The 22,427-nt window shown below is 36.9% G+C and overlaps 1 protein-coding gene across 1 annotated transcript; it reads right to left on the bottom strand.

The window, feature by feature from the left end:
- Window positions 1-321: 321 nt before the first annotated feature.
- On the bottom strand, window positions 322-19,110 carry MAPK1 (mitogen-activated protein kinase 1; the record flags this gene model as incomplete). Its single annotated transcript, XM_009701730.1, has 8 exons — window positions 322-2,657; window positions 4,987-5,114; window positions 5,813-5,922; window positions 8,264-8,395; window positions 8,978-9,092; window positions 11,235-11,351; window positions 16,991-17,180; window positions 18,923-19,110. Coding segments are annotated over 7 exons (969 nt in total), but the record flags the coding sequence as incomplete, so codon positions are not given.
- Between the last annotated feature and the right edge of the window lie 3,317 nt (window positions 19,111-22,427).

Below are 22,427 nucleotides of genomic sequence, written 5' to 3'. Positions count from 1 at the left end.
CTTCTGCATTTGACACCTCAACAAATTCAACCCAACAATGTTTATTGAATTCAGTAAAAGATTGGTGAATGTGGTTACTGATACTGATGGATGCCAATTGGATTCAGCAAGAATAGCTAAGGAAGAAAGCCTGAAAGCACCAGATGTTAGGTAAAGCAAACCCTTGGCTTCTTACTTGGAGAGACAGAATGCAAAGGGTAAGTCCACACCTCCCCAAAATTCCAAAATTAAAGAAAGTATTAAAAAAAGAATTGAGAAAGAGAAGGGTGAAGCAAGCTGCCAACATTCGTCCTTAATAAATTACAACTGAGGCCGTACAAACTAATTTCAGTAACAGTCATCTTTCCAACCATGCCAAACATGATTCCTGTAGTAATGATGATCATACAAGTAGCAGAGATTCTAGAAATATTTCAACTTTTCAAAACTGAGTGAGAAAAGCATTTTGGTAAAGATGTGTAGAAATGTCAAGATAAATTTCTACACTAGTATCAACAGTCAAGTGCATATTTCTATAGAAATGTTTTTAGCATAGGTTCCATACCACAATTCAATGATCGCTTGTGCAGTGTCCTGACAATGCTCCTAATATGTTCCCCGCAACAGAGATTTATGTACCACAGGAACTTCCTAATAGAAAATGCCCTTTAATGATGAACCCTTGCTTATTAAAAATTAGTTTTGGCAGACTAACACTTAAACTATAGGAAAAAGAAAATTTTGAAATGGAATCTTGTAAGCACCCTTATCTATTGAAGACTAAAGTTAATGGCTTTCTAGGTTTCTTTGAAGAGCAGACTAAACAGTATGAGGAAGCCTGGAGTTATTAACCAGCAAGCATCCTTATAGACTACAGTAGCAATTGAACCTGATTTCCATTCAAACACATTACCCAAGAGGAAACCAAAAACTAATTCTTAATGTTAATGTGAAGATATAAGATTTAAATTTATTTCCAGGAATTACAAGTGCATTTTGTTCATATTAGCAAGCAGTCTTTATACAATCCATTCTTCACTGCTGCCAAAATAAAATGAGAAAAAGACAGCAGAGATATGAAAAGCTAAAAATAGAACTATTTTTCCTAAGTTATTTGTTGAATAGCATTTCAGTTGAACACAACTCAGAGGTAACAATAGATTATTTTTTTTCTCAATCATAGGCATGTGGCACTTAGACAATCATCTTTGCACAGAAAGCTTTAACAGTCATGCGAGGGCACAGTAATTATTTTAAACAAGGCAAATTTCTCACCACAGAGAGCAGTGGGGAAAGAAAAGGAGGCACTGCACTGGAACATAACACCTAGTAAACTCCACATTATACAATTTCAGTAACAAATACTTGAAAAGATCATTAAAAGGTATACAATTTTGAACGTTATTTAGTGCTAGCTTTGTTTGGTTTGTCCTAACTCAGCATTATCAGAAAAGTTTGATAGTACTTGACAACAGAACAGTACTTCATGTCACGAGCTCATGGAGGCTTGATTACAAATCACCATAGTGTAGGTTGCAAGAAATGAACTTGAGATGCTGACATGCTGTAGGAGCAAAAGTAAAATCAAACTTTCTCATTTAAAGATGCAGTGTTCCTCTCTGCAAGAATTCTGAATGTCAGTGATTAGATTCAAATGTAAAAACTATCAATCCTCATTTGAAGCATTTCATTGGTATGCAGGATGTAGACTGAGTTTATTAACATCGCATTTTGGTTTCTCGCTTGCCACCAGATATGGATGCCTTCCACAGAGAAAAGCATTCACCATTAGGTCATCATGCCATTATGTTCTTTGTTAATCTTCCACCACACGGTGAGTAAATGTAAGTTGGCGAGCTGCCACTCATTCTCTTTGCACAAGTCTTATAAACACTACTACATGGTATGAACTTTGGAAGTACTATGCCTCCAACGTGGTTAAACTTTAAATGATCTCTTTTAGAAAAGGCAGGGAGAAAAAGGTACAAATTTTGTCAATACATGGAAAAAAATGTTTCTTAGATGAATTCAATTAAGTTGGGTTCCTATGTGGCTCTTACACTGTATAGAATACCTGTATGTACAGCACAGGACACCCAAACAAGTGCATAAGCAAGATTAACATGAACACGACTTATGCTGTAATCCATAGTATAATGGTATAAACTCCGTTGGATGCTAACCATTTCTATTTAAAAAGCAAGTGCAAAAAAAAAATCTGGGATGTCACTGACTTAAAGTGCCCTGAATAGTAGCTTTTCTAAAAAAAAAAAATGCCAGTGACTTCAGTAAAGTCAGAAAAACATAGTTCATGGTGTAAACGTCTTACAGGTTAATGAATTATCTTCTTGGATATTGATCCAGGAGTGAAAGGAACCACTGCATCTTTCAAACCAGAAAGCAAGCAGTTAAAATACGGCCAGCAGTAGGTGCACTTACAGTACAGTACTGCAACAGGTCAACAATGGGCATTACGCATAGGAGTGTCAATTACAATTCTTCAGGCTTAAAAGATTCATTGAAAGCATGAAAAGCCAAAACTACCAGGAACTGCCCTCCTGAATGGCTCAAAGGAGTTAGTGGATAAGCTGAGAGAGGCCACAAGACATGACCAACAATAAAGAACTGGGAAGAAGAACAGCAACGTTTGAGCATGCCCAGTCCTTTAAGTCCTTGTCCTACAAAAAAGAGCAGAGACAGATTTCAGTGAAGAAATTTTTAACATCGCCTTTTAAAACAAGCATGCTTTCTTATCTCTATGCTTTACGTACACTACGTTTACCATGAGTCAGAGACAGCAGTACCAATATATGTTTAAAAAAAAAAGTCAAAGACAGTGCATATCAGTAAATTACATTTTAAATTAAAATTTTAAATCTTCAAAAGATTAGGAAGATTAATCATAACTAATGAATGAAGTACATTACTTGATTGTCTGAAGAATCTGTTATTTTCACGTTGCTTCTCAATTCCAAACACTACAGTCAAGGGGGAAGTTTTGAATCGGAAGAAATGACACACTGCGAAGAGCTAGCTGATAAAGTACAGGGCGGGAGTGTCGGAGGAGTAGAAATGCCCAGAAAGAGACCGTTACTGTCCATTTTAAGCTAACTTCTGGGGTTATTAGCCCTCATTAGGAAGCCAGCTACTTATGTTTAAACTGTTGTGGTGTGGAATAGCTAATAATTCTAACCACAAGTGGCTAGGACAAATTATCAAGCTAAGTACAATATTTAAATTTCAGTATCATGTCAGCCAAATCAACTTTTCATAGTAGCATTTAAAGGTAACATTTTGAGTAAACCAGAAATTTCCATTAAGCACTGGATCACTGATATCTTTATCCCTAATCCCTTTATCCCTTAATCTCTAATACAACCTAGGTAAGTATGGTCTGGACAGAGAGGCAAGCAGGAGAGATCATAAACTACAATTTACCACAATGTTAGCTACTTGCTTTCCCTTCTTTGATACTATGGCCTATTAGTAACAGGTTTCATCTTACTCCTAAAAATTTATGTTGTTTTCTTCCAGAATGCGTACATGTACCACTAGTGCCTCTTGTACAGAAAACACGGGTGGGAAAGAAACACCACTCATGCTACTGTGTCCCAGGTCTATTTCTATCGGCAATGCCCAACTAGTAAGAGCCAGATGTGTGAACCTCAGATTTACCTAACTTCTAATTATTAAAATAGTTTCAAATGTTAGCTAGTAAACTTAAATAACAAAATACAGTATTTAGAAAGATCAAAATTACTTCATTTGTGAGCTTCTATACATTTGAATATTCAAGCCAGTGGCAACAAGTGAATTTAAGTAAAAACTGTATTTTCAAAAGTTTCCCCCACTTTTTTTTTCTTTCTTTCCTATGAATTCATCGTTAAATAAAAAACTAGGGGTATATGCAATGCAGAAACTGAAATCCCATTTTTAGTGCAGAAGAATTATTGCTTATAGCAAAGCAACAAAGCTTCTAACACACTGCTACCAGAGCCATGGGTTTCTTGCGGTGAGGAAGTTCACTGGCTCAAAACTTAACCTTTCTGCTGGAATTGCCAACGAAAACTAGTGATTGTAGAATGCTGCTGTTGATGGAGAATAGCACAGAAACTACTTTAAAGACCATAAAACAGGCAATCTAGATTAGGCAGTCTTCTTTGGTTTGTTTTTCTTTTCCAGTCACAAAACTTTGATACTTTAAGCTATTAGTATCACAGAAGTTTCACGAGTATTATAAAAATTATTCAAGTCAGTATTTGACCAGTTTTGTATGAAACTGCTGAGACTTGCAAGCCTCGTGGTATATGAAGACCAGTTAAGTTCATTGATTTAAAAAAAAAAAAAAAAAAAAAAAAGAGAGACAGTGAATATCAGCGCACTACATTTTAAATTCAGATTTTAAATCTTCAAAAGATTTGGAGGATTATTCATAACTAATTTATGAATACTTAGATACCAATTCTTATTTACTCACATTATTTTGGAGGTACTTAAAACTGAAGTTAAATCATACTGAAACTTCATGGGTCTCCCCCCCCCCTTTTGAAATAATTTAAGAGCTTTCTCCTCTGCACATTACATTTACAGAAGTTTTTTTAAAAAAAAACATTTGAAGCCATATGACAAAACAGTCTGTAATATATGAAGAAAATTGCCCCCTTAAAATGTTTTTTTGAATAAAATTTGCATTTCAAAGTGTTATTATAGCTTTTATTCTGAGAAGCACTATTTAAATGTAATTATTTTTCTTTACATGTAACCTAAAACCAAGGTAAATATCTCAGACAATTGCCTGGATTCCCTGTAGACACTTCACTGTTGTAGACAAAACTAAACTGTTTCTTCAATAACAGAATAGGACTGAAGTCAAATGAATAAGCATAAAGCTATCCTTTACCACCTAGTTATCGTATCAACAGAAAAGGTACGTTTCACATTTCACTAGTGGTAACAAAGTTCCAAAATTCTTCCCCCTGCCCAAGTGGTTTTGTATTGTAACTTTACCTATGCACAATTTAAGATCGATATCCTGGCTGGAATCTAGCAGTTTCCTCAAAAATCAGTTCTTTCAGCTTTTCCTTCGGCAAGTCATCCAACTCCATATCAAACTTGAAGGGTGCTTCAGCTACAGGCTTAATAATATAAATAAATATTATTACTTTAATATTACTGTTCTGTTGAATTTCATGTAGTCCTTGTACGGGGGAAAAAATTCTGAAAATGTGCTTCACAAAAATATCTAACACTGTACAGTTTTCAAGGAAGAACTCATTCTATTAGTCCTTTGTGTGCTTTATATATTAGCTTACCAAATTTTAAATCAAACCATAGTAAGTACTACTCAAATCTAAACTACAAGTTAAAATATTTGTTAAAAGGTCATAACTTAGTATCTACCTGAAGAAAAATTATCTGAAACATTTGTATTTCTTGGAATAAACATACCTGTCCCTTAAGGAAAACTAGCTTATTTCCTCCTCCCCTACTTCTTCACCAAAGTAACCTGAAATCTCTTCAGAATTGTATACTAAACTACAGTGAGTTCAGATTTGGTGACTTTAAATGCATAATCTGATGGCAAACTCAGTTATTCTCCTTTCTCTCAGACATTATGAGCTGAGAAGTTCCACTTTCAGGAGAGTACACCTTAGCATCTATCTATGGTGTTGCACCTCCAAAGTGTACTAGAACAGAAACACAAAATTTTGGTAAATTGACGCAATTAATTCTCCAACTCCATTACAGCAGTAGAAACACTGCTCTTAAACTAATGAAGAAAATAACCTGTTGCATCATTTAATTAACATTTACATTTTAACAATGTCTTTACCTCATCACTTGGATCATAATACTGCTCCAGATATGGATGGGCTAAAGCTTGCTCCACTTCAATCCGCTTATGAGGATTAAAGGTCAACATTTTATCCAACAAATCAAGTGCTAAGAGGGGAAAAAAGTGAGCAAGAGTTTAATATGCACTCCAAAGTACAAAAGTGTTACAAATGCTGATATTGCACCGAAAATACTCTTCAGTTTTGTACTAATTTCAATTCACATCTGGAGTTCCCCAGCTGTAGTAGCAGTAAAGAAACAGCAGATTGCTTCCTGTAACTTGGGCAGAGTATCTTTGCCTGCCCATCTTACTGGCGCTCCTTGGTTACAGTTGCCTTTGGCATGGTCTGGTCTAACAGAGGTACAGGCTTTCAAAGGCTCTTCAGCACCAGAATGAATGTTGAGGGAAGAAAAGCATAAAACTCTATGGTACAATCTGTTTTTAACTGCCACAGAAATTGAATAGATCAGGCTTTTTCTTGACTCAAATAGATGCTTTGGATTTTTGTGCCAAAAATCCAAACCAAGATAGAGCTTTTTCAAAATGAATAAGTAATCAAGAGTATGTTCTTATTATGAAAAGAAAACTTGGTGGTTTACTGACGAAAATGGCATCCAGAAGCCATCAGGAGTTCTAGATCATCACAGTGAACTATTCTACTATAACTAGCAGCCCAGAAGATACTCTCCAGCTAAGATGAAAATATATTAATATTCATGAGATTCAGGCAAAATCTGTTGAAGGCAACTCATAAAAAAATCCATAGAGAACTTAAAGATCCAGCAAGAGAGAGAGTGAGGTCTGTTGAAATTCTGGACAAATGTTACAAGTCAGAGTTACTGCAATTGCTCAGCTACTTTGATTGTAACACATTTTGCTTTTCCAAGAAAACAGAATTATTATAGTACCAAGAAGCCCAAAGATATCTGCAGTATCCTAAATTCCATTCCATTTCTTCTCCTCACCACATCATTTATGACACAGAACTTTAATAGAGGCTTCTTACTGCAGCAAAGTAGCTGTATAGCTTTGCATCAGGATGAGATGCATACCAAGCACTGTAGAAGAGACAAAACTTTACCAGTGCATTCAATGGCAGCTTGAAAAAGCTGCAAACTTGCACAGCAGTTAACATTAAATATTTGATGCGGTTTTCTCAACGCTGGCAACTCACATGCTCACGCCATGCTAAAGCATGTTGTGCACAATGCTTTTTATTGAAATGATTGACAAACAGCTTTTTGAAAACTGCTCTGTCAAAGCTACTCTGAAGGCTTAGATGAAAAGGTGTTGCAGAAGTCATGCAAATGGCATGTTTCCCTAGCAGCTAAGCATATCAGCATTGCTACAATTTGAGCTGTCAGAAGCCCACGGTAAAAATTCTCACATTGATGAGCACTATTATGAAAGCAGAATAAATCACTGCTGTTTCTCTCAATGATAAGGATAATCAGCTCTATGCAGTTCCATCTGCAGAAATCAGATGACATGGTAGTTCAGTACCTGATCATATCCAGTAAGAGTAAATTATTGTATCAGTTGAAAAAAAAAAGTGACTTATGAACTGTGTCAGAGCAGGTCAAAGAGCACTGTACTGTGAATACGAGCACTCTTAAACTGTATTAAGTAGAATTTAAAAGGCAAGTTAACAGTTATCTAGCAAAAAAAAAAAAAAAAAATTTGCCCTTTACTAAAGCCTGGTTAAGAAAGGCAACAATTATTATATTCCTTGCTTTTATATCATAACTGAATTTTTTACCCCATTAAATTTTAACCTTTCATACTGTCTAAGGACCATGCTTTGACTGATATCATCCTGCTTGATCTAGAACCGATGTGCAGTCTGCACAAACTAGCTGCTTATTGCTGAATGCAGTATGTCTCGTATTTGATTTTAGAAACAAAGTTCAAGATTTGTTTAATGTCTATGTCAAAATCCAATGCCTATGTTCAGTACTTGAGTAATGTATCATGCTTTCAAAGACAATAACAAGAGTTAGGATTTATGTTTTACATGTAAGTTAAAGATCAAACACCAGAACATATAATCTTAGAGTTACTAAAAATTGCTTTAAAAAGATAGGCTAGTATGAGGCTTTCAGGCTGGTTTATGATTTTATGTTACGTTTATACTGCCATTTTAAAGGACCCGCATGTTCTGTTTCCAATATAGATAGATACTTAGTGTGGTTTTAAAAATGATTTATGTTTTACATGTAAGTTAAAGATCAAACACCAGAACATATAATCTTAGAGTTACTAAAAATTGCTTTAAAAAGATAGGCTAGTATGAGGCTTTCAGGCTGGTTTATGATTTTATGTTACGTTTATACTGCCATTTTAAAGGACCCGCATGTTCTGTTTCCAATATAGATAGATACTTAGTGTGGTTTTAAAAATCCCACCCTGCCATTACTTTCTGATACAATGTATTAGAGCATAAAATACCTTTGGGGTCAGCATTTGGAAACAGCCTGTTCCATGGTACCTTATTTTTGTGTGGCAGGGAGAGCAAGTAGTTTCTGGCCTTTAAATTTATTATACAATTCAAATCTTCTTGGGAAGGGGATCCAAGTATACCTAAAAAAAAAAAAAAACAAAACCAAACCCAAACAAACAGTACTGCATTCTGTGAAAAGCACATTAAAATGGTTATATCACATTTGCTAAAACTCAGTATTAAAACTTCTGGGAAGAAGATTTCAGACTAAATGTTTTAAGAGCACAGAATACCTCAGACTTTTTTTAGAAACCTTTACTAAAAAGGTTTATTTTTTCTTGTAAACAAACAAATGCATTTAAGTTTTCTAATGATCAGTAATCTGTTTAAAAGATCCAATTAAGTGGTGTATCTATACAAATGTTTTAAAATATTTGACCTGGTCCTAATAGTATATTTGAGCTTTTTTTTATTTATTTTAAAAACATCTCTGCTGCTGTAGTAAATAAATTGGTAAGTATCCTCTAGTTGCCCCTCAAATCAATGATTTTTTGTAGAAATCACTGCAGAAATAACTACAGGGAACAGATGATACACCTACAGATCCATACGTTATACACTGACCAACAAGAGAAAGAAATGAGGGACCAAGACTAGTCTAGCAGGTAGAAATGATGGAGACACAGATGGATGTGGAAATGCTACTTTTATATAAAGCTTACCAAGGATATGATTAAGTTGGTCAAGGTAGTGTTTTCCTGGAAAGATAGGTCTGTTAGAGAGCATCTCTGCCAGAATACAGCCTACTGACCAGATGTCAATAGACTTGGTGTAACCCTGCAAGTAAAGTGAAAGCACATTTTTGTCAAAGAAATTTTTGCATAATTGCAGCAACATGTTACTTTAGTAAATTGTGAAAGCGCACGCAAATAAATCTTTACTTTTTTTAGATGAGTCATGCTTGTTCGTGCTGTTTGGTTTTTCTGTACAGAATGAAATAATTAAGAATTGTATATCAAAACACTACTTCAAAGGGGCAGCGAGAAGTGAAGTATGCTAGATGTGCTTTTCCAAAACGATTCTCTAAGTTTAGCTAAGTATATTACCAACTGCAAATTTTTGAGACAGCCCTAATTTTATAGAAAATTTAAGCTAATGAATTTTGGAAACAAGCTATTCTTCTTAATTCCATAGCTCCTAACAGTATGCTAAACACATGTGAAAAACAGCCATCCTTCTTCCTAAAAGGATGTAAATACCACATAAGCTAGAAGCCTTCAGCAGAGGAGTGAAAGGGCAAAACAGATTGTTGGTTAGACGATTTGTAAAACACAACAGGTAAGTAAGTAGTGAAGACGATGTGAGAAGGCCAACAGTAAATGGCATATAAGAAGAACGGAACAAATAGCCTTATGTTCATGTGTCCGGATAACCTGTGTCATCCATAAGAAAAGGCTTTTATTCAGAGGCACGCTAGTTACACTAGTGCCTGGGTAACCCAGGGGCAAGCTTACCACAGGAACCCCTAGCCCCGTACGCTCCCTTGCCTTACTCTCCCTCAGCCTGCTGCCCACTACTCCCCCTCCTATTAGCAGGGAGCTTTCAACAAAAGCCAGTAACTTTGCTGAAGCCACAGCCACCTTGGCATCAGCTTCTCAGGATGTGATCACTTGACCATTTGTTTTCAAGGTACTGTAATTCTAAAAGGAATCAGGCTATAGTCCAGGAAATTTTAAGTTGACCACCTCTTAAGAAACACACAAAACATTTTCTTGTAAGAGCTGCTGATACATGTCTGTGGATATCCAGAAATAAGGTCAAGTTGTCCTATGTTTATGGTCTCAATGCGAGTTTAAAGTACAAGAAGCTGGAAAAAAACCCTTGATTGGCCAGATGGCTATTTTCTACAAGTGCATTAGACACACCATTGCCACAACAAATCAAATCCTACAACCAATGAAGCAGTAATCCTACAGAAATAACAAAGTCTTCAAGGAATATAAAACACAGACACAGATGTCATGGAGGTATTTTGCTAACAAGCATATGGCTGTAGAAACTAATGCAAAGGTTATGAAGGATATTACATTACTGACACCACAGGGACTGGATACACCTTAAAACAGCCATAGAAGAATGTAAGAATAATTCCAAGTATAAAAAACCCAAAGGGATGATTTCATTAAGACTAGGGGAATGCAATTAAGGTTGACACACAACAAAGATCACATGCCTTCAGAATGAGATTCAGCCTCATTATACATTCTGCGCTTGCAGCGCAGAAAGCCAACCATAGCCTGGGCTGCATCCAAAGCAGTGTGACCAGCAGGTCGAGGGAGGGGATTCTGCCCCTCTGCTCTGCTCTGGTGAGACCCCACCTCGAGCACTGCCTTCAGTTCTGGGGTCCTCAGCACCAGAAGGACATGGATCTGTTGGAGCGAAGATGATCCGAGGGCTGGAGCACCTCTGCTGCGAGGACAGGCTGAGAGAGTTGGGGTTGTTCAGCCTGGAGAAGAGAAGGCTCCAGGGAAACCTTAGAGCAGCCTTCCAGTACCTAAAGGGGCCTACAAGAAAGCTGGGGAGGGACTTTTTACAGGGGCGTGGTGTGATAGGACAATGGGCAATGGCTTTAAACTGGAAGAGGGAAGATTTAGATTAGATATTAGGAAGAAACTCCACTGAGAGGGCGGTGAGGCAGTGGCACAGATTGCCCAGAGAAGCTGTGGATGCCCCATCCCTGGAAGTGCTCAAGGCCAGGCTGGATGAGGTTCTGAGCAACCTCATCTGGTGGAAGGTGTCCCTGCCCATGGCAGGAGTGCTGGAACTAGGTGATCTACAAATCCACTACCACATTTCCTCAAGACTATGCATGCATTCTGATCCTAAAAACATGGGAGGCGGGGGGGAGGAAGCAAAATTGGTACTCACAAGTGAATAATCAGCGACAGAAGCACTGTAGTAGTACACTGTGGTTCTTACCTTAGAATTCAGCATGATTTCAGGAGCCCTGTACCAACGTGTGGCCACGTATTCTGTCAAGAATCCTGTGTGATCATGATCTGGATCTGCAACACGAGCCAGTCCAAAGTCACAAATCTGGTTTTCAAGAAATTATATAAAAAAAAGGTATATTAGGTATATTAGACATACAGCTTCCAATACTACAACATTACTAATTCATCTTTCCCCAACCTATGATGTAACACCTACAAATACAGTGATGGTAACCTATATTGTTAGAAAAAAACTATTGTACAATGGTTAAGAAAAATGTTTTGGATTAAGTACAGACTATTTGATTAGGTTATGCAGGGGTCAGGAAGAATAAATGGTCTGGGAAAAAAAGATGTTCCTGGTGCACAATTTATGTTCCGCTATGGGCTTACTTAACACCTTCTCTGCCAGACAGGTAGCAAGACATACTGCTCTAACCCGTCGTTAGAAATTTACCAAAAAATGACAAGAGAAAGAGATTAAGATTTCCAGAAAACAAAATTACTGACCAACACATCTGTAGCAAAGTTCAATATCCCTTTTTATAAAAGCTGCCATCATAACTGCATCTTTGCACGAGAAACATCCTATTCAATCATGAGATAATGGTAGACTGGAGAGATTATAGTTTGCTGAAGGAAGTATGAGCTTAAAAAAAACCCAAACAACCCACAAGAAAATACTTCTCAACCTTGCATCAGGAAAGTAGTTTTAGCTAACCATGAAAAGAGAAATAAACTCTGATCTAGACTAGTGAGTTCAGCAAAAAGGAAAAAGTGTTTTTTATCTATACTCTGATAAGGAGGCTCCATGGCTTTCAGAGCTATTCCTGAGAGGAATTAAGAGAACTGAAAATGTGAAGACAGTGTTCTGGAGTACAGCAGCTGTTCCTTTCTTACCTTCCAAAAGGTAAATGGCAAGCTCGTTCAGCGGCACATTAGACAGGTTCATATGCTTTTGCTACCACCAAACAAATACCAGTTTATGATACTGATCAATTTCCACACAAAGTGTATTTGTATGACAGAATATGTACTCTCAGGAAAACAAGGCATCAAATGTAGGACTGGCAAACAGTTAGGAGGTTCCTCTGATGCATACGTTTTATAATAGTTTACTCTCTGATAGTTAATTGTGTACACTGATTATATTGAAAATGTGAAGTAATATGTTGCAGTCAGTAAAGACTGTAATGGATAATCCTACCAAAAACGCAGAAACCTCATCGTACCCTGGCAACCTACTCCTTTTTTTTCCTGGAGGGACAGCCTGTGAAGCAACTGATAGGTCAGTTAAGGAAGAAGTAGTGATTCCGCTGACTAAAAGCTACGTCTGAAAGACAAGATTCAGCAGCCGACTGTTAAACAGAGGGACTGAAGAAAAGGCAACAACGAAATTCATAAGCCAGGCTGCATGGGATGACTCCTGTGACTTTAGATACATATTAAACCCTCCCCAAACCCTGAATCCTTAGAAAACAAAACAAAAAATAACCCTTTTAAGCATGTCAAGATTTTCCCAGGCTATGGAAACAGAGCAGCTGCCTTGTGTGCAATTAGCAGGTTACATAAAGAAAATCAGTACAAATAATCAGAATAGTCTCCTGTAAAGACAGAAGTGAAGGAACTGTAAAGGATAGCTTTATGGACTTCAGAAAATAATTATGCAGGCAGACAAAACTGTTGTAACCTCTACCTACTAACCTCAGCAAAAAGCTAGAGGCAAGGAGACTTGTGCAGAATTATACTATTACACAGAAGCAAAGTGCTATGATCTGCTACTATTAAGACAAAATAAGAAAGACACTCTCGGGTCCACAGTGGGGAGAAAAAAGTGAGTAACAGAAGGTATATGTGAATCTCTCAAGTCAAGTAGAAAAATGCACATGGGATGGAAAGGAAGATTAATGACAAAGAGAGATCATTAAAACAACAAAAACCCCTGCTTGCTACAGCAGAAACAGGTTAAGCAGAGAAGAAACACCATTAGTGAGAAAGGCATCAAGGTTGAAGCTGCCAGAAAGAGGCTTTTGGCTGTTAGCAGTGTTTTCACCGGCTGTAGAGCTGACCAGGAGCATGAGCAGAGCAGAATAAAAGACGAAGGTAGAGAGGCCAGCATTCTGCCTCAAGTCCTGGGTGTAAGGGACGAAGCACAGAGACCGACTGTACCCTGGTAAGGGCAGACAGTTCATGCCCTGTGGCAACAGAACACATTTAACAAAGCAGCTACCCCATTTTAAGACAGGGGAAGGAAATTGCAGGTCCACTATGCCTGTTCAAATAATAACTGGTAAAAGTCAAAGCACCAGAAGAAGGTAGGCTTCTCCATCAGAACTAAAACAAAGGAAGAAGGAGTCTGTGAGAACAACATAATGACAGACAAAATTTTCTTGGTATTTTGACTAAGTCATAGCAGAGAATAAAAAAGTGCATAATGAAAGACCCAGGTATGTCAGTCAGTGCTTCATGCCTTGGAGAGACAGAACAGATGCTACTAAAGGGAGAAGGAATGACTTCCCTACTAAATAAATAAATAAAATGCCAGCATCGTATTTACATAATTAGCTTCCACTTATCGAAAACAATGTTCTTGTAATCAGTATTAAGTATGCTTTTTTTTTTTTTAAATTGGACGAAGCTATCAAGCAGATGGGAAGATTTATGAGGATCATGCACATATGACCATTTACTACGCAAATGAAATGACACTCAACAGTGCTACTCATACACTGAAATATCTGAAGTTGTATCATTGAGTAGTCTGTGCGTGTGTATGTATATGTTTGTATAAAAGGAAAAATAGAGGCTTCCATTAAGTTTAGTTGTTAACAATAACGTGTTAGTTGAAACAGTTGCATCTCTAGAGTAACAGGTAAAATCTGAAACAAACAATAAACTTGCTGTTTTCCTCAAAAAAACCAACCCCCCTCTCATCGTCTTCCTTTCAAGCCTATTGAACCCTTTATTTATTTCATTTACAGAACTGGAAAACAGGTCAAATTGTTGGAAGTAGATAATCACAAAAACATGTGAAAACATTTCTAAAAATGTTAGATAACATTTTAGAGTATATTCCAGCCTGTAGCATGTCAGTATACATTAATCTCATTCATGGGAAAGATGCCAGGCTGCAAAAGAGAAGACCAGTATCTTTACTACCCAGGACTCTCACTGGAGAGAGATTCCAAGGCAGTAGTTTTCATGGACTCTCAAATCTAATCTTTCACTGAAAATATATAACAAGAGACAGTAGTTAAGTCAAATGATGTACTTTCACAAACTTTCACTCACTATGTGGTAAGTCATATTTAGGGTCTTATTTAATTCTGTAGCATAGCCTAAGGAAATAGAAACAGCTTTAGGTTCCACACTTTTGCCCTGAGCCTTTCAGCTGCTTAGGACAAGCTATAGGGTTCACAGACAAATACAGACTCATACATTTCTTTCCTGGAAACGGAATCTATGATCCAGAGGTCAAGATCACGTTTAAGGGAGAAGAAAGGAGGAGTTCTTGTTACAACCTGTAGGACTCTCAGCTCCAGATGAGGTCAACAGCTCGCTCTCATAACGCCATTAAAGAAAGAAGCTAACAGCATTACCACTGAAGATGAACAAACTTTCTATTTTCCTTCTTCTGACAGAGTGATTTTAAGTTGTTCATTTTCACAGTATGCTGTGTTTTGAGTTTATGTACCATAATCAACCTCCTAAGCATGCACATAGCTGACACACAGACTTGCAGAACGGCCCTAAAAAATCCAAGTCAGTACAAGTTCAGCATTTATCAGACAAAGCCTAACATGTACTAGTTTTCTCTCTAATTCTGTTGTTTAAACTTTAGATGTGGTATTAATATAACACCAGAGTTCCCTTCAGGTTATGAAAAAGCATATGCTTTGTCATACAGGCTACCATATTCTGCACTAGGAAGCACATATTGCAGTGGGATGCTGTTTTTAAAATCTTTTAAAGAAATTGTAACAGTACCCACTAAGGTCATATTGTATTATTTTGCCATACAGTCAGCTTACCTTCTTTCTCATGACCATCTTACTTGTGTTAAAACATTGCCTTTTATTATTTTATTGCCTTTAATTGCATATAACACAGAGCTACACTCGAACTGTTCTTTCCTTCGTCTATCGCACAGTCATCACAGATTTTACTCCCTTTCTTTCATGAAGGAATTAATGCCTTGAAGGGACCTGATGTAATAGCAGCTGCTGAAATCCCATAGCAAGAGTCACAGGTGACCAGTCCAGCAGCACCATGCATTAGGAAAAGCTGACAAGTAGCAGTGGGAATGTAAAGCAAACTGATTGTGTAGCCAGTATTTAGAAGGGACCAGCATATGAACAGCAAGGACTTTTCTTGGAACTGTGACAAACTTGTACGGCTAGCAACTGGTTAACATTTTGAAGAGGGTATTTTCATTTTGCTTGTTTTGTTGTTTGGGTTTTTTTTTAAATGAGAAAGCTAGAGCTACTATAAAAACCAAAGTGTAATTAGGTGCAACAGTATGCAACAAACACAGTTGTACCACATCAGATCAAAATCACGTAAATTCTGTAATCTCACTCCATTAGTGGCCAACAGCAAAAACATAACATAAAGTGTAGTAGGGAACAATGCTTCTCTACTAGTATATCTCATCTTCCATGGATTTGCCACCATGGGACTCTAAACCAGAGGTAGCATTTAATGGCTTTTCCTTCTACTAACTTGCTTGGTGTTTTTTTTAAGTCACATTATCTGTAGTATCTACAGTGCTCTGTGGTACCAAATTCCACAGCTTAACAACGCTGTCAGTTAACTACCATGTCCTCTCACTCTGAGCACACCACCTGCTCCTTTCATTCCCCCCCCCAGCCTTTTTAATAGGTAAAGATGGTGAATAACTGTTTTCTATTCACCCTCCCTATGCCACTAACAATTTTATCAAATTCTACTGTATTCTTTCTTTTCCTCAAGCAGTATCTTCCAGCAGAGGAGACCTAGGCTAAATAGTTCTTCCTGATATGGAGAGAAATACTTTGAAGTGCTATCCATTTTAAAAGCATATTATAGGGAGAAGTGTGATAACTATGATCACACAGACCTGGACTCAAAACCAACACAAAGTTATAGAATGGCATGTTTTCTGTTTTATTCTCTATTTCTGTTCTAATTCTTCACACTTGGTTTGCTTTACTGAATGCCACTAAGCATTGAGCTGACATTTTCCAAGAATCATAACAGCTCTAAGATCATCTTTCTGTAGTATTAACTAGTACAGAGCCCATCACTGGAAATGTAAATTAGGAACATTCTCTCTCCAAGTAATTGCTGTGCATTTAATCAGCACTGAATTTCAGATGCCATTTTAGTTTCCCATTAGTATGAAGTCCTTTTCCAACAATGAACAATTAACAGAGAAACCAAGACTTTAAATATACACAGTTTTGAGTTTACTTTCTAGGTAAACACAATTCTGCTTCAGATAAGTATTTTCACCTAGCTTTCAAAGAGGTTGTTTCAAACTCAGCCTCCAGATGGAAACAGTGGTGCACTCATTAAAATGGCATAACAGTCAGTTCTTAGTCACTCAAATCTTAATTATTTTATCAAAACCAATAATGTTTTGGCAATCTTTCCAGGATAAAAAAAATTACATTAATCCCCAGTAACAAAACCACATTCATGGTTATAGCAGCTAGTTTATGAAGACCATGGGAGCAAAATTTGTAAATAATTTCAACTAACCTTGAGATCACAAGTGGTGTTAAGCAGCAAATTTGAAGGTTTGAGGTCACGATGAAGCACATTAGCTGAATGGATATATTTCAACCCTCTCAGAATCTGGTAAAGGAAATAACAAATGTGGTCGTTGCTGAGGTGTTGAGTCTTTAAGAGCTTATAAAGATCTGTCTCCATAAGATCTTGCACAATGTATCTGTAAGGCATCAGATGTAAGGCAGCAAAACAAATGTGGTGTCACGTTAGATACCAACATACAGCACCCAATGAAACTTCTATAGCAATTTTTCTCTCTTATTTGTCTGTTTCATGACAATGATGAAACTATGTAGCTACTTCTTCCTTTACAAGTTTTCAATCAAATCAATCCCATTACATGATGCAGCCCTTTACAGAATTAAGAGGCACCAGCATGTGGTCCTCTCAAATTAATAATCATAAACCTCTATTTCTTTATATTAGAGCCTGACTTTTATTGGAATCTTAATATGATCAGATTGCTATCGTGCTTGCCAAGAAATAAAGACTGTTTTAGTTTAATGAGTAATAAGCTTCTGAGATACTTGCTTCTAGTTGCATAAAAGCATGAAGGTAGAAGGTCTGATCATTTCTGATCAGTCTTCTCTGCCACCTCTCCACTTCAAAAATTCAGATGTTGTTCTCCTTTACTATGTACTTATTATGCTACATTCAACACAACAGTCCTTTGCTTACCAAAATTAAATACTAATATTTACTAATATTTTCAGTCAGAAGGTTTTTTTTTTTTCCCCCCCAAGACTGAAATGAACATAAGGAACAGGGATTTTTCTTTTTCTGCTTTGGTAGGAATGACTTAAGTAAAACTCCCCCCCCTTAATTCAATTTGGCTGCAAAACCCCTGGGGTGTAGTTCCATCATCACTTTTCACCGAAATAGGATTTTGTGAAAACACACTACAATTGTCATTACGGTTGGGCATTCCTATCCTCTCCTCTGGATATTCAGATTGGATCACACAACTTGGACATCTTTTCACAAGCAGTACGTACCTACATTAGTCAAAATGGCCACAGAAAGGCAACCTCAGAACCCCACATAAGACCCATTGAACTCAAATAATATATTGATAATTTATGGAGTGAAAACATTTCACCTAGATTCAATTTTTGCCTGCATGCACTCATGCCTTTTATTGGGCAGACATCTGCAAAGACCCACAAAACCAGCAGGAACTGATGCACATGGACTTGGGGAAATTAAGCTGGCTGACTCTAAACTAGGCCTTGTATCTCAGGTAGAGTCTCCCAGCTAAGCCTGCTATGTATGTTAGATATCCACATGAAGTCATATGTATACAAAAACAAGTTTCCCATGAAAGAACAATTAGTATAACAAAAAGGACAGATTTGCATATATTAATCAAGCACATTTACCTGCCCATGTGCAGTTTCAGACTTTTCACATATGCAAGCAGCACTGCAAAACTGGGTGTTGTGTTTTGCTCTATTTTAAAATTTTTTTCCCCTCAAGATGTATCCATTCTATTCTTTAAGAAAATTTTAGACAATTATAGCAGAGTTTGGCCATTTTATTTTCTCCTCAAAGCCATCAGTTCTAACAACAGCTCTGTTAGGAGCAAATATAGTCTTAGCATCAAGTGACTAAACTAAATTATCTCTACAGTGTTGAATTCTCTGCCTTGGAAGACAGAAATTCAAATTTTTTTCTTATTCTGAAAAAGAACAAACAAAACTAGTGTTCACCTATATATCAAATCTATCTATGTACCTATAAACTAGATCAAACACTATGAACTTCCCTTTCAATTTACAATAACAGAAGCCAACTTTATTAAAACTCAGTAAGGAAGAGGGTGAAGAGGAAGAAATAATCAAAACAGAGAAGGCAGCAACCGTCACTGACTACACAAAATAACTTAAAACTTTGAAAGGATACACATCTTTCATTTGCTCAATAGTCGGAGCTCTGATAATATCATTTATTCCAATAATATTCTCATGCCTGAAGCGCAGTAGGATCTTAATCTCTCTCAGAGTTCTCTGGCAGTACGTCTGATGCTCAAAAGGACTGATTTTCTTTATAGCAACTCGAACTTTGTTGACGTTATCATAGGCAGAACTAAAAGAGAATCAGTAATGTTAGTTATAAGAAATATTACATTCATTCAATTCAGAAAACAAGAATGCGAATTCAACTGAATATAGGGTCGGTGCATTTGATTTACATTTATTTTTATCAAATGAAGAGAGGTGACAGCGGCACGTATCTTTTAGTTTGATGAACAGACAAAATACGGTTTTTCTATCACCAGCCTATTTGGGTATCTACAAGTCATTAGCTTTCCCAACTGAATTACAGTCTGCTGATTCTCGGGTACCTGAACGAAGAAAGAAGTACTCATCATCTTTATCAGCCTGTGGAACAAACAAGTTTCAGTCTTTTTCTATCTGCTGTAATCAAGAAGTTTGAGAGGAAAAGTTCATCTTGAGTTAAGCCATTCACTTTGGGGTACAGAAAAGCCTTCAGAAATCATCTTTCAAACAGCAGAACTCCACATCCTATGCCTAACTCCTCCAAGTAATTCCAATTGTCACCACCTTTTACTCCTCCATCAAGCTACAGTAGGCACCTCCACGAAGAACAGACATGGAAGAACAAAAGGGATGAAGAATTTGTGAAAACACCTTTCCAAGTTCAATTCCAAAGAGAACAGAGTTCGAGAAGAGAAAGAATGCATCCGACAACACACATGAAGCGAAAGCAAGCCGCAGTACGATGGGGTAATATGGTGATTGTGACCCATATTAATGAACACACTGGCTGCTACATTTACAGTACTGTGATTTCAGAAGCTCAGAGCAGCATTCCTAGCTATACCAATAAAGCAGTCTCAGTATTTCTGTTCAAAATGCCTACGTATTTATGAAGAGTATCACAGCCTGAGCCTAATAAAAAAGCTCAGTAAAGCATACATAATTTTCTAAAATTTGGACTTATGTTATTATTTAGTAAAAATGTTATGAACCCTTACAAATTTTAGGATGTTTTCTATGGTCTTGCTTATAAGAATGACAAAACAGCTCATTATAATAATTTCTCTTTGTATTAAAAGTATATGGTAATTTAATTAGAATTTAAATGTGTGTATACAATTCTTGTTCCTTTCAAATTTCTTTTTGCTCACTACTGCATTGTTTAGCAATTAAAAAATAATCAAGCCTACATTTAAAAATTTCTGTTAGCCTCAACTATTTCATATAAAAATATACACATACCAGCCAAACAGGCTTTACATTCCACCAATTTTCTATAATTGAGTCCCAGAACATTCTTTGAAACTGTCTTAATTGGCCTTACACTGCTGAGATGTTCTAGTATCTGGTGAACAGGTAAAGCAGAATGAAATATGAAAATCCAGTCAGAAAAGGAGATCTAAAAGGAATTCAAATGCCTGGCCAAGGTTCTTCTACCACTAAGCAGAGTTATGGTGCAACAAGGAGTTCTTGAGACGGTACTGTTACCACTGTATGCAAGTGTTTAACATTTCTCACTTTCATTATTAAAAATTACACAGAATTTGTGCTGCCAGTAACATCTTCGTACAACTCATGCATATGTAGTGACATCCTTTTTGCATGGTGTTTCCGCAGAATCACTCTGACCTGTCTGCATCCGTAACTCCCGTCTATAACCACAGACAGACTGCACAATTTGTTTGCCTCTAGAAACACTGAACTCAAATGCTCCACAGGCTGCTTTGAAATCCCACATGCTAAGCAAGTATTCATTACAACTGTTGCTATTACATATGTATAGATAACACATTAGCAGTTCATAAGTCCCAAAATAGATAATAACAAAGTGCCATAAGTGGAACTTGGCACAGCCTTCAAGAGCACTTCATCTACAGTAGTTTTCTTAGTTCATCAGCTGATCACCTGCGGTGTTTACAAGATACCAGTAAGGTAAGTCACAAGCAGAAAACAAAACTAGAAATAATTCTGAAGCATGAACAACCTGTATTTGGGAAAGAAATTAAAAGAATCCTATGCACTATTTTATCCTTATAAACAAACCTCCTACCTCCTTCTTTGTATTGACTTAAGCATATTTTTTCTCCCACAATGCAGAATCTTACTTCCTTTCAAGGTACTGGACAGCAGCAGCGATGTGGAGCAGGAAAAAGGCAAAATGCCAGTATTTACTAGTTGATGCTGCTTAAATAAAAGCAGCTAATCTTTTACAATATTTGATAAATCTCTAAGTTACTGCTTCTTAAGCGAAGGTTGGTTATTGATGAAAAATATGCATCCTTCCTTGTACAGATTCAATGAATTTGAATCCATCAAACATACTAAATTTTCCTCTCTTGTAGCTGTTTCACTTCTAGCTCTTGAAGCATTTTCTTAGCAAAAGGTTTATGCTGTTATTTAAAAGGATGGGTAATTTTGCTTTCAGATGGTTCAACTATAAAACACATGATTTGGTGTAGAAAAAAGCTGACTATTTGCAGTAAAGATGCAATCAATTTCCTCTCTAGTGCCCATTCTGCATACAGTCATTTTTCTGTTTGTATCAGAAGATCTCACCATACTAATGTAGCTAAGCATGCACTGCTCTTACCACCGCAAAGCTCAGCTAAGGAGAGCAAAAAAGAAATACTACCTAGTTGAAACATTAAAAAGGACGCTGGATTTATTTCTGTTGTCAGACTTTCTGAATTATGAGCTTTTCTGTAACTTGATTAAACATATGAAAGATTACCTCAATTCCTATGAGCAAGAAGCTAATCATACCAGTAGTTAGGTACACTCACTTATGCATAACATTTTAAATATCATGCATAATACAGGTACACAGAGCATCTGTATTATAAAGTTAACACCATTTCACATTCTCAGAGTCACACCCCTCAAAGCAAATATGGCTTTGAGTAAACTCTGTGACCCTTTAAAAGTGTTTTTTCAATTTGACACATGCTATAGGAAACTGTAAAAACTACCTATTAGACTGAACTTCAGTAGAACTGAAGAGTCATGTGTTCTCTCACGCACATATGCTATAATCGGACATCTATTTGGCCTATGAAACCATATAGCAATATCTATTGCACTACCTAGGAAACACTGTAAACTAAGAAAATTGGGTCCTTTGTAGGTCAGACTGAACCATTTCCCAAAGCCTTCCCTGTTCCTGACAATCTCCACCCAACCGCTACCTGCCATGAACACCATTCACGCACTACTCTCCAGAACTCTGCTGAAGAAATATGCTGCTCATATACAGTGTCCATTTGTAGTGTTCACAAATGAAACAGCTATAAAAACTGCAAATCCAAACCCTCAATGCATTAACTCACTGCAGTTAATATAACAGATTATCACCTAACGCAGGATTCATCTTGCTTAGTCTTAGCTAGCTGGCAGCTCATGGCCTGGAC

Source organism: Cariama cristata, unplaced genomic scaffold (assembly GCF_000690535.1).
Source record: "Cariama cristata isolate BGI_N322 unplaced genomic scaffold, ASM69053v1 scaffold26296, whole genome shotgun sequence".
Classification (NCBI taxonomy): Eukaryota; Metazoa; Chordata; class Aves; order Cariamiformes; family Cariamidae; genus Cariama; species Cariama cristata.
Note: the sequence above shows the minus strand (reverse complement) of the source record. Positions and strands in the feature narration are given on the sequence as shown.